The following is a 13,707-nucleotide window of genomic DNA, read 5'->3' as shown; positions in this document are numbered from 1 at the left end:
TTCGGCAAGCGTCGATAGAATTATGGACAGCGGGCCGTGTGTGCGTATTACTGATTGCTTTTCAGTAAGGCGATAAAGTGTTTAGAGACACCTTACAACCGTGGGTGTCAATACACAGTATAGTAAGCACAGAAATTACTCTTTTTAGAGGAATTAAATACCGTTCGCCACTATAGTGAGGTCGCATAACCGACAGTATTACACAGTATGTTTGGATAAACAGCACACAGAAAACATTTCAGGGCAGTCCAGCCGAGGCGCGACTTAACCCCTTTTCTCCCAGACAGTTTCGTTCTCTGTTGATGCAGCTGTGCTGCGGAGACCAGAGCTCAGCCGTTCAGGTGCACAAGCCTCAGTAGTGACGGTGACCGAACGGCTCACGGAGCAGAGCAGTATGTCTAGGTGGTTTAATGTCAGACTGAACCCATCGCAGAGAGGAAGTCTGCCGCGAGGCCTGCGGTTTTGCCATTTATTAAAAGGGCAGAAAAACCGGGTATGTAAGAATGTACCAATATTCAGCGCACTGATATAGGACGGGACTGAATAAAGGGAGGTATTCGGGCCTCAGTATATTATAAACAAATTCGTTCTGCCTCTGATTCCATCTAAACCAGAGAGAAATGACCGGGCAGATGAATAGTGAGCTCTCCGAAGTAAGAACGGCTCAGGCCAGTAAAGCTCTATAATAAGTGTTTTAGCGCTCCAATAGAGGCGTGTACGCCTTATCGAGCAGACGAATGAGATCGTGCCGCTCCAGGAGGGGAGGGGCATGAAGCTCTCTTATAATGAGTGTTCTTGGTGCTCCAATAGCGGCGAATCCGCCCTATCGAGCAGACGAATGAGATCGCGCCGCTCTAGGAGGGGAGGGGCATGAAGCTCTGTAATCGTTGAACACTAGACAGCTGCATTTAGAGGCAGCGAGCTGTAATACCGCGTGCTAACTAAGCCGTTAAGAGACCTCACCACTGTGGGGAAAGGAGCGAGGGACTCCGCGAGCGTGGAGCACGAGTGGCTGTGCTATGACAGAGAACAGGGGCAGACCGCCCGTGTTTGCTTGTCGTATGCATCTATCCAGTTCTACGGTTCCCCGCTTGTTCATCTCAACAAGAGAGGAACGGCAGAGGGGAGCAGCAACACAGACAGAACAGCCATGCGTCGTATGAACGGTATCACCCGATGCACTCGGGGGATTAATATATGTGCCAGAGATCTCGCCACTGAATGTGAGAGGAGCGAAGGGACTCTGTAAGCATGAACGGTTGCGGTGTGACAGAACACAGGGGGGGTTTGTCCGTGTGTGCTTGTCTATGCATCCATCTAGTCTCATGGCTCGCCGTGTGTTCATCCCGGCGAGAGAGGAACAGCAGGGGGAGCACGAAACATGGATAAGACAACCGAAGCATATAAGCCCGGTCCCGGCGTGGGAGGTGCCAGACCGGTAACGCGCTCGGAGGAAATTCATAGCAGAGAGGCTCACCGAGCCGCTGTGCTGGACGCTATTACAACGGCGCCTGCTCTTTTAGCTTATAGCTTTATATTAAAAATATTGATCTTACCGGGCGGCCGCAGGGGAGACCTCATCAGGCATGTGTCCGCTGCACAGGGCTCGTACCACGGCAAGCGAAGGCTATCTTCGGTTCTCGGCCGGAAAGCGACAGGGGAAGACGCTAGACCTGGACTCTGCTATCTTCGGTTCTCAGCCGGAAAACGGCAGGGGAAGACGCTAGGCCTGGACTCCGCTGCAGGGCTTTTGTCAACGGCGAGGTAAGGCTTCTTCTTTTTCTTCGGAGCAGCGAGAGGTTCGCGCTGAAGGAGAAAATAAAGAGCTCCTGACGATTGAACCGCGCTTATATAAGGACGTGTGCATCCCGCGCACGGGTTCAAATGTCATTGGTCTGTACTTTGTACAGACGTTAACCAATAGGCTTCAGTCACGGAGTAAACAGGAGTTTCCCCCATAGCGTCAGCTAACTGACACAATGCGAAGTAAATCGCATTGAAAGGGAACCTGGTTTTCTCATGAGTATGAAGTATTATGTTCTATGAGGATTACATAACTCCTCCATTGACCGACCAGTGTGGTGCATTGGAGACTGTAAAATGAATCGGTTAACATTCTTTTCATCCACATACATGCCTTCAAAAGCCTTACAAGATCTCATAATGCAGATCCCCTTGACAAAACATGTGCTTCTCTAATTTCTTTATTTCACTTCAGTCTCAGTAGAGCATAACAATAACATTCATGATATTGCTTTCAAACCCTGTAATCATTATTACCTAACCAGAGAGAATTACATACATCTTACAAGTGGCCTTTGGTTTGATGCTTGCAGGAGCAATGTTTCCATAAATGTTATCTTTTTATAAGAGTCTTGGGATAGCGGTGATGAAGGATTTTATTGTTTGTAATGATGCACTAACATGAAAATTCTGGGCCGAAACCAATACCGAAACTTCTAGATGCACTTGGCCGATTTAAAGATGTGTTTTTGCCTTTTAATGTTCACGTCTTTCATTATGTTTTTTCATTATGTAGTTAATGTCCATGGTCTTTGTGGCATTTGTGTAACCTCGCCCCAATTGTCCCCAGGTGTGTCTTGTTACCCTTGAATAGTAAGTGTAGACACGGCTGCAGATCAACCAGTTTAATCCAAAATGTCAGGCTGAGAGTTATTGCGCAACTGACATCAGAGAAACGTGAGGCGTTTTCCCGGAATTGTCAGATCAACAAATTAAAGTTCAGCGGAGCATTAACCAGCACGGTTTTGAATTCATCAGTAGAAATTATGAATTGTAACGAAAAGCAAAATAGCTCGATGCACGTGGGAACATTAAAATGCAGGGGTGTTATCATGAATACACATAACTCAGGATTTACTCTTATAATGAACTTCATATCCACTGTTCAGCTTAACCTGGGAGCCTCACACACAACTAAATGGTGAAGTGAGACTTTGTTTTTGAAGAAAGCCATTTCAAACTATGCTGGGTAAATATTGAACAGAACACACCACTGAGTGATAATTGACCCAATGTTGTTTAACTAGAGATGTTCCCATACCATTTTTCTTCCCGATACCGATTCCCATAGCTGGGCTCTGGGTATCGGCCGATACCGAGTACTGATCCGATATCTGGGGGGCTTTTTACACCTGGTCACTTCATGTGTTTCTCTGATCGGATAGCTAAACTTTTCGAGACAGATTTAAATCCGATTGCTCAAATCACTTCAGGAGGTGGTCTGGGACGCATTTCAAATGAAACTGAAACATCTGGTTGATGAAACCACATCTTTCAGTGCATAACTCCTCCCAAACGTAAGCACGTCACCCGAAAGTTAGCCGTCAAAGAGACAAACAAACAAAGACGACACGCTCGTTGCTTTATGGAGCGACGACAGCGGGTAAAAAAGCTTCCTAGAACCAATAAAAGAGTCTATTGACAAACTCAAATGGTATTAAACAAAAAATAAAACTTTGAAAGAGAGTTTTATGAACGATTTTCCCGTTATGGACCTGTACGTTAAACACCGCTTCGTCATTCTCCTGCTGCGCTGTACTGCGAGCTTCAGCTCATGTCAAGCCAGGAGACGCGTGTCCCCTGCCCAACATACAGTACAACAAGTACAAGTTTTTAAGGCGGAGTAATAAATAGTGTATTTGCATTTTGGGCGGGAGTAAAAGATCAGATTCAAATCCGTTTTGCCAAGACGCATTTATGTGGCCAAATATAAATGGAACAGTTTTAACAAATCAGATAGCTATCCGATTAGAGAAAACACATGAAGTGACCAGGTGTAAAAAGCCCCGGGTCTAATCTATTTAAAACTTAAAAGCCCAGAAACAATTTTGTTAAATAAAAGGCATTTCAGTTTTTAAAAACAAAAGCACAAAAAAAGGTCTTCGGGGTGACGTGTCTTCAAATGCTAATAATTTATATTAATAATAATTTGTTACATTTAAATAGCGCTTTTTCTGCAGACCTCAAATAGCTTATATAAAATGCTATAATAAGTTACTCGTTTGAAAGTTATTAATGTTGTGCAACCCATCGAAAATGCAGTATGGCATATAAGACGTCAACATTTTATTAATCTGATATACTGCCAAACAGCGGACATAGGGCTGCACACTTTCATTTCTTCTTTGCTTCTCTAAACAGTGAACTTCCTGGCTTTGCAGCGTTAGCTTTAGTATTAGCTGTAATAGTCTCGGGTTTGATTCCAGGGAACACACATACTGTTGAAAAACGTATACCAGTGTTTCCCATACTTTTATTTATTTGTGCCCACCATAAAATCAAAAGTGACCGTTTTCAATGCCTTACTTTCAGACACAGGTTCTGTACACACACCCATGGAGTCGGTCACCACACTTTGATACAATGCCTGGTTTAAACTTGACATGTCTCCTGTTGTTGCACGTGGTGAAAATTGTAAAATAGACATCGCATGTTAATGCTGAGTGCGCAAGACCCCATTTCAGATAGTGGTGTGCACGGCACTTTTTGTAACTTCACATCTTAAACCTGATTGCATTTTAGTTGCCCATTATGTTACCCCCTGGTACTACAAATGAACTCCAACTCTTTGAGAAACAATCCCTTTAATGCACTGTACTGCATGCTCCATAATTTCTAAAATAAAGAAATCTCTGTTAGGCAGTGGTATGATTCAGTAAAAAAAAGGTCTTATAAATATTGAAATAACAACTGTATTTCTCAGACTAGTCCTGCCCATGTGTATGCGCTCTTCTGTGTAGACTGGTGTTTGATATCAGAAACAAGAACATACAATTTTCAAGTCTGTACATATACAGGGATACAAGGAAGGTCAGTGTACACTGCCTATCAATAATGAAACGCTCATATTCTGGAAACATCCAGCTGAATACTGAGCTTTCGTGATACCGAGGTCTACATAGTGCTGTTGTTGGACAGGAGCAGAAACATCTTGCTTTCTGACATTGGCTTTAATGTCATGTACCGTCAACAGGGTTTATCTTGATTGAAACCACACAACGAGTTTCTCTTCCTCCTTTTTTCTTCTTTTGCCGTCTGTAGTTCATAAATAATTATGTAGCAATGACCTCTACATGGTTTTTCAAATGTCTTGCCCTTTCCTTGGATGAATCCAGCGCCCCAAGGTAACGTTCCAGATTGGTAATCCTTTAAGTGGGGCTACACAATCTCTGCTCACCCCCCGTCCTCTCAGGTTCAATCCCACAGTTTCATTTTCTCTCTTATTCACCTCATCCCTCTACCCTACACAAATCATTGATTTTCAGAGGTTCTATCAAATATTTACGATGTGTGGGCAAGCCTCTTTCGTTGGGAATTCGGAGAGGGAAAATCATTTTGAAGGCAAAGTTGTAAAAAGAAAGAAAGACAGACTGACAGATAGAAAGAAAGACATATAAGACGCATGGAAGTTTTTCTAAAATCGTGTTTAGAATATCAATAGCATACTTTGGTGCAACTCTTGAATATGAATAAATAAGCAGATATACTGATAAAGATTGCTAACCGGGGTTCTTGTATCTCTGTGCTCTCTTTTCAGAGCTCCAGATTTAATCGATTCCAGACAGATTCTTGTCCATATGGAGTAAAGTTCTTTTGTTTTTATTCCTTCATCTGTCACAGCAGTTTCCACAAGTTTTATTTGTTGCAGTAGTATTGAATGTCTCGGAATGAGTTTAGTTTAATTACCACCCACTATTTGTATTTCTGTAAATGTATACTGTGTGTTTATATACACGCATGTACACACATCGTATCTGCAAAAATGGTGTTTCTCAGAACTTTACTTTTGCAATTACTTATGGCCATTTGAAGTCATTTCTCCTTAATGTTCACACGGCTTGCAGAGAAACCTTAGCTACTGATCTTCACTTTGTCTGTGGACATGTTCCAAATTGAACAGCTTAAATATTGTCACTTGAAATCCTGAACCTTAAGTTAAAATCCAATTTTTGAAATGGGGCTCTGTCTGAAATCTAGGCCAAATTCTCATAATCTTATTATGAGATTTGGAACATCAAAGTTTGGTTTTAGTCTTTGTTTTCCCTTTAAGTTCATTATTTGACATGGTCTCACTCTATTAACATTAAAGATATCAATGTTAATAAGATACCGCAGTGTTCTTTACATTATGCAGGATGATTTTTAACACTACAAACGCTAAATCACAAAAATGAGCTTTTTAGCTTATTTAGCCTTATTCATAGACTAGATAACAATTGTTTTGCATGATAAGTGGCAGGGAGATTTATAGACTCACTGGCCCTCATTTATCAAAAGTGCGTACACCAAATTTCCAGCGTACACCTGGCGTACACCCAAAATGACGGTGACTTTGAGATTTATCAATAAGTTAGTGCGGAAATGCTCAAACAATTCCTAACACCACAAAATCCACTGACAAACTAAAAGAAATTATATATTATGACCCACTGTAAAAAACAACAACAACATAGTAGTTATAAACTTCAGTGTTTATTTTTGTGCAACATGGACTTCAATGTTTAATTTGTGTGACTTTACCAAAGCATTTGATTTGTAGGCATATGTATTCCTTCAGTTGTGAGCCTGTGCGCTTTACCTGATGTTTCAGGGCAGAGCATGTGAACGCAACTTAGCGGGAGCGGAGCGTTGAGCGGTTTGGTAATATGACCATCAGACGGGAAGAGCGCCCGAAAATCTGCTCTGCTCGCTCAACCCAGAACGCACTTTGATAATTTGCTAGTTGCTGTGAAAACGTCTAGCAATAAGTTATGGATTCAAGCCTTATACATAAATGTAAAGTAAAAATCAAAGTTAAGATTGAGCAGGGATAAGAAATTGAAAGGGAGTGCACATTGCCAAAAAGACATGGTAATGCATCAAAAGGTAAGCTAGTTACATACCATTCAATGATAAATAAATACATGAATAGGTAAAGTAAGATACTTGTGTTGAAAGGACCACTGCTTGAATCCGATCATGATGACATGCGGACAAAATAATGGCCACGAATTATCTTTAATGCTACATTATGGACACAAATTAACAATTATTTTTCTTATTTAGTCTAAAGTATGACCATAAATTTAGAATTGAATAATTTTGTTGCAAAACAAGATAACTCAGTTTTTTTTATTTTTCAGAAATCTCATTTTTTAGTTGTGCATTTCAGTTAATATCAATTCAACTGCAGTTGGTTTGTTTTGATTTAAACCTTCATAACTTAAAAAATACAGCTAAGTAGCACCATAAAACAAAATAATAACATGATAACATAATAATAAACATGTTTTGACAAAAATGTCTTTAATCCCGCTCTTTAAACTCCCAAATAAAACAAATTTGTTTCTTTCCACTTTCCTGGTTTCTCTTGCCATCTTCCGTGTGTTCATGGCGTAAAATGAGGGCGTGGGGGAGGCGGAGACTTGAATTTATATGGGCGTGTTATTCTAATGACGTTTTCATTAGAAAATCGTTTTCAGTCGCGGCATTTATGAAGGGCAGGTATTGTGTACACCTGAATTTCAGAGGTACGCACAGCTTCATAAATCAGGCGATGAGAGTAGTGTTCGCATAATCTTACGCCAACATATACGTCCGTTTCTATGCAGGAATGATAAATAAGGGCCATTGTGACTTAAGTTTGAGACTTTCCTCCAAAAATAACAACCTAATAGTTTGTTTGTGCACCATATTACGACGTCAGTTTAAGTGTAATCTAAAAAGTATATATTCTAGTTTTAACAAACATGCCTTACTACATTACTTGTGTGCATTGTGAGGCAAAACAAAGGGCACTGATGTAATTTAAGATATATCAGTGCAAGATATATCAGTTTCGACAGCTCTTACATTTATTTTAGTCTAGGACTAGCCTAATCCCTGTCTGGGAAATCCCCCCCATATGTTTTAATTCCCATAAAATTGTCTAAAATTGTACCTATTATATAATATATCCTCTATAGAATCAGCTGTGTCTGGCTCTCTCTCAAGGATTTTTTCCCTCCTAGGACTTTTCCCTCCTGACTAAAAAAAGCTGGGAGTTTTTTTTTCCTATGGGGTTTTTTCAACCCTTTGGGAGTCAGCTGACATTGGCTTAATTTAACATCCTCTTCTATACGTTACATTATTACTATTGTAGCGACAAATGACCTTCTTGTCGCTTAGAGGTGCTTGTAGGGCTATTTGACGCGTGACTCCAAACAAGACGCTTCCACTCCAATACTGCATTTATCTCTTTTATTGGTCTCAGTTCTGATGCTCAAACACATTGTAACACACCAGTTTGTATATCCTTACATGTGGCTTGACACGGTCAAAAATTGTCTGCTTCCCTCATTCATTACACCTGGCTTCTCTTGCTCTCTGGTTACCTATATACCAAGTAAACACACACTCCACCCAGTGTCCCCCAGTGGAACTACAACAGACATTTAAATAGAGCATAATGGCTCTTACACCCCGGCCCCTAATTGTACATGACAGTTAGACATTACAATTCAATACAATATTAATAGAAAGAGCCATCAAAGCAACACTGTATAACACTATATTCAAACAATCTTCCATTGGTTATAGCTTAATGTCTTTGCATTCAGTCCCTTTTACTCCAGGCTGTCATACAATAGACAGAGCTTTGTCACGGGTCTCTCAAGTATATTGGTTTTAGTTTGTACTCGCACAGAACGTACAAGTCCATCTTTATCAGGAAAAACTTCCAAGACTCGTCCCATCAACCAGGATCCACGTGGGGCTGTAGAGTCCACAATGACAACAATGTCACCAGGAGCAAAGCTCCTAATTTCTCTGTTCCACTTCTGTCGCTCTTGAAGCAAAGGCAAGTATTCACTTGTCCATCTTCTCCAAAATAAGTCGCATATATATTGGACCTGTTTCCATCTCCTCTTGCTGTATAACTCTGATTTGTCAAAGAGTCCAGGTGGTAAAACTGGTTTGCCTTTCATTTTAAGAAGGTGATTGGGAGTAAGTGCTTCTAGGTCATTAGGATCGTCGGACAGCTTTGTTATTGGACGATCATTTAGAATGGCCTCAATTTCACATAACACGGTATGAAATCCTTCATCATCCAAAGTTTGCTGATGCAAGATGGAACTCAAAATTCTCTTGACCATTCTGATCACACGCTCCCACACTCCTCCATAATGTGAGCCTCCTGGAGGATTGAAACTCCACTGGACACCTTTCTGAAGCATTGCCTTTTGAATCCTACTTTTATTCCAAGAACTAAGTGTTTCTCTTAACTCTCTTTCTGCTCCAATAAAATTGGTACCGTTGTCTGATCTTATATGAACAACCTGTCCTCGTCTGCAAATAAACCTGCGTAGAGAGTTAATGCATGCATCAGTGTCCAAGGAATAGGCAACCTCCAGATGAACTGCTCTACTTGCCATGCAAGTAAAGATGACCCCATAACGTTTCACAATGGAGCGTCCTCTTTTGACCTCTATAGGACCAAAATAATCCACTCCTACATTCGTAAATGGAGGAAGGTCAGGAATGAGTCTCTCTTTTGGCAAGTCTGCCATCTTCTGCTCACCAACCTTAACTCCAAGACGTCTACAATGGCCACAACTAGATATGATCTTCCTAGCAGCTGCATTACCTTTAATGATCCAATATTTTTTCCTCAGTTGGGAAAGCATATGGTTTCTTCCACTGTGACCTAATTGTTGATGAATATGCCGCAAAATGAGAGTGGCAATATGCTGATCTTTAGAAAGAATAATGGGATGCTTCCTTTCCTCAGGCATTGCAGCATTCCTCAGTCGTCCTCCAACTCTTAAAAGACCATCTTGAAAAACAGGATCCAACTTATACAACTTGCTGTCTCGTTTTACCTTTAAAACAGATGAAGATGATAGAGCAGCAATTTCCTTTCCAAACTGTTGCTGTTGACTAAATGCAACAATAACTGTTTCTGCTTCAGTCAAGTCATCCAAAGTCAAGTTCTGTGTAATCGTTGAGGATGTTAGTTTTTGAAGCTCTTTCTCTATCTTCTTGGATGATGGCAATACACCCGAAGAATCTAAAGAGGCTTTGATTTCTTTCCGCCCTTGACTCCGTTGCCTCAGAACTTTTTTTAACTTCAAAAACCAGGCAACAGCAACTTTCAGCTTCATCCAGTCTGAGAAGTGTGTAATCAGTCTATGAGTGGCATTTGTTGTACTTGACATTTCATTTAAACCAGTGGTGTTTACACTCATGCTCCTTTTTACCTCAGGATCATCGACCTTAAGAGTAGAATCAACCATTTGTGCTGGCCACTCTTCCTGCGGTTTCCACAAATAATCTGGTCCATTGATCCATTCTTCACTCGCTAACAGCTGGTCTGCTTTCATACCCCTTGAACAATAGTCTGCAGGATTTTGAGATGTAGATATGTATCTCCACTGTGACGGTCTTGTAACTTCTCTTATAGAAGAGATTCTGTTGGCCACAAAGGTCAAAAAGCGTTTGTCCTCATTTCTTATGTATTTTAGGACAGATGTACTATCTGTCCAAAACACAGAGTCCACCAATGGAAATTGTATCTCTGCCCTCAACATTTTGTCCACTCGAGCAGCAAGTACAGCAGCTGTCAATTCAAGACGTGGAATGGTTACATGCTTCAATGGTGCTACTCTTGACTTGCTAAGTAGGAAACTAACATGGACATCCTTGTTTGTCTCCATCCTAAGATATGTTACAGTGCCATATGCAACTGTACTTGCATCAGTGAAATGATGCAATTGGATGTTGGTAAATTGGTCCAATCCTGTGGGCTTTAAACATCTATTCACCTTAAAGTCTGCAATCCTCCCAAGTTCTTCCAACCATAAAGACCATTGTCTTTGAAGATTTGAGGGTAGCTGATCATCCCATCCACATTTTGCCCTACACAGCTCTTGCAAAAGAAGTTTGGCTGTGAGAGTGAACGGTGCCAAGAATCCTAAAGGATCATACACAGAGCATACAATTGACAAAACACCACGTCTGGTGCAAGGATTAGTTTTGATGGCTCTTTCTATTAATATTGTATTGAATTGTAATGTCTAACTGTCATGTACAATTAGGGGCCGGGGTGTAAGAGCCATTATGCTCTATTTAAATGTCTGTTGTAGTTCCACTGGGGGACACTGGGTGGAGTGTGTGTTTACTTGGTATATAGGTAACCAGAGAGCAAGAGAAGCCAGGTGTAATGAATGAGGGAAGCAGACAATTTTTGACAATGTGTAGCGACAAATGACCTTCTTGTCGCTTAGAGGTGCTTGTAGGGCTATTTGACGCGTGACTCCAAACAAGACGCTTCCACTCCAATACTGCATTTATATCTTTTATTGGTCTCAGTTCTGATGCTCAAACACATTGTAACACACCAGTTTGTATATCCTTACATGTGGCTTGACACGGTCAAAAATTGTCTGCTTCCCTCATTCATTACACCTGGCTTCTCTTGCTCTCTGGTTACCTATATACCAAGTAAACACACACTCCACCCAGTGTCCCCCAGTGGAACTACAACAGACATTTAAATAGAGCATAATGGCTCTTACAACTATGTTTGCTAGTTCGGTTTAATCTTAACCGCTGTATTCTGCTGCTTATGTTTACCATCGATTTTTCTGTGTTTTCTCCTGCATCTATTAATGTGAGGCTGCTTTAAAGCAATTAAACAATTGTAAAAAGCGCTATATAAATGAAATTGAATTATAATCAATTAGTGCCCTCTAGCGGCTGATACAACCTGTGGTTACGTTTTAATGTATTTTGCCTTAAGAAGTACTTCAGATTAGACGCATTCATTTTTCTGCATTTGTAAATGTAGAAACACTTTTATAAACATTTATATTGTAAAGATATTTCCCCCTTTCACCATTATCCTAAACCCAACCAGTTCTCAACCATATAAAACACAACACGCAAGTAAAAGTAAAGTCTCGGGTATTTATTGCATAAATTCACAAGAAACAACAGTTTAAACATATTAAAAGCAATTCACATTGCAAATCTTGCTAACTGAAGCTTTACTATTACCTTTTATATAAAAAAGTTCATGAATGCAAAGCACAGTTAAGTCTCATTCAAACATACAGTAAACGGAAAAGTTAGAGCATGACGCAATCTGCCATGAGAGCCAATAGCGCTTCACATTCTTAGCTAACGTAATTGGTCACGAGTCCAAGAGAGCAAATGCTATTTCATAAATCAAAGATGAGGTATAATTTGTGCTTCTAGCTGTTTTTAAACAGGTGTATACCGGATTTGATATTTACAGAAGGTTGTAATCACTTTTGCATCTTCTCTTCATAAAAAGTTATCATTTGACCTTGGTACACTTGGAATATTTTAAGAACTTTTTAAAAAGGTTGTAACTGTTTTGTATGCTGTGTTTTATATTTATTGGTATGTTATTTGCCCTAAAGGGTTAGGGTTAGGTTAGGGTTAATGGACAAATACATTTTTTCTGATGTAATTATTACTGCAATTCAACAATTTTAATTTGCTTTTTTAACCGTTTTGCCCTTATGAAATTAGTAGTGCTGTTTAATTTCTCTGTAACCATTTGATCCATTCTCTTTTTTTTCTAAAGGTGGGAGGGACAATGTACAACACCGGCCGCCACGTATCCCTCCGACTGGACAAAGAGCATCTGGTCAACATCTCGGGTGGACCCATGACATACAGTCACCGACTTGAGGAGATCAGGTTACACTTTGGCAGTGAGGATGGACAGGGCTCCGAGCATCTCCTGAATGGCCAGGCCTTCTCTGGAGAGGTGAGCTACTAAAACCTGTGTGTTCTGCAGTACATCATGAGTGGTATCAAAGGGTCCCATAGGTGCTACTGGTTGATCTCTTAAGGTCACAGCCAATGCAGTGTCAAGAAAACTGGCCTTAAAGGTCAACACCAGCCTTAGGCAGAAAACAATGCTCAGTAAGCTTACAGAAAAGTTTTGCTGTAATAAAAATAATTTTGATGTTTTATGCATCGGTTAATAGTAATAAGGCATCTATTTCATGAAATGTTTAATAGGGTTTGCATCAGATAAAATACTAACGAAAAAAATGTAAGCCAGCCCCTGCTGACATTTTATGAGCAATACTGAAAGATGTTTTGGCTGAAATATTCCTAATTGTATTGGTAATGCAAAATGACTTATTATGCTCTTTCTCTAATTTTCCCACTAACAGAGCCATAATAGCAGGAAAAATGTGTCTCAATTATGCTCCTGTAATTTTAGCTTGCACAGCGCTGCAGCCTTTATCATTTGATATAGTCAACAGTCAGTAAAGCTCTGACATTTCTTTCTGAAGGTAATAAGAATAACGATTTGTGTGGCCAAAAAAGAAGCTTGAACTTGACAGGCAAATCCGCAGTAATTAATGATTATAATTTCTTTTCGCCCTTGCGGCAGCCAGCTGATAATCCAACAATAATAAAACAAAGTGTCAGCAGTCTATCAGGACAAACCGAAGTGTGACCCGGGTGGCAGAAGGCCGTCTCTGCATCGCTCTTGTGTTTAAAGCATTACTTTTCTTGACAAATGAAGTATATGAATATTAATTCATTTCTCAACAGAGTTAGTTTTTTGCTCGGCCAAGAAATGCGGATTGATTTTGCAGAAAATTGTAAACAGGAATTGCAAATTTGTACTTATGTACTAAATTTTACATAATATTTTTTTACATTGTATTTTAAACTGTA

General features: G+C 40.2%; 1 protein-coding gene across 1 annotated transcript in view; it reads left to right on the top strand.

Moving 5' to 3' along the window:
* Positions 1-13,707, top strand: part of ca10a (carbonic anhydrase Xa) — a 218,746-nt gene that overhangs the window by 173,095 nt on the left and 31,944 nt on the right. Inside the window, exon 5 of the mRNA XM_065242389.1 lies at positions 12,593-12,778. Coding sequence (XP_065098461.1) covers positions 12,593-12,778 — 186 coding nt within the window. The remainder of the gene's footprint in view (positions 1-12,592; positions 12,779-13,707) is intronic.

Source organism: Paramisgurnus dabryanus, chromosome 1 (genome assembly GCF_030506205.2).
Source record: "Paramisgurnus dabryanus chromosome 1, PD_genome_1.1, whole genome shotgun sequence".
NCBI lineage: Eukaryota > Metazoa > Chordata > Actinopteri > Cypriniformes > Cobitidae > Paramisgurnus > Paramisgurnus dabryanus.
This window is presented reverse-complemented; position numbering and strand designations above follow the sequence as displayed.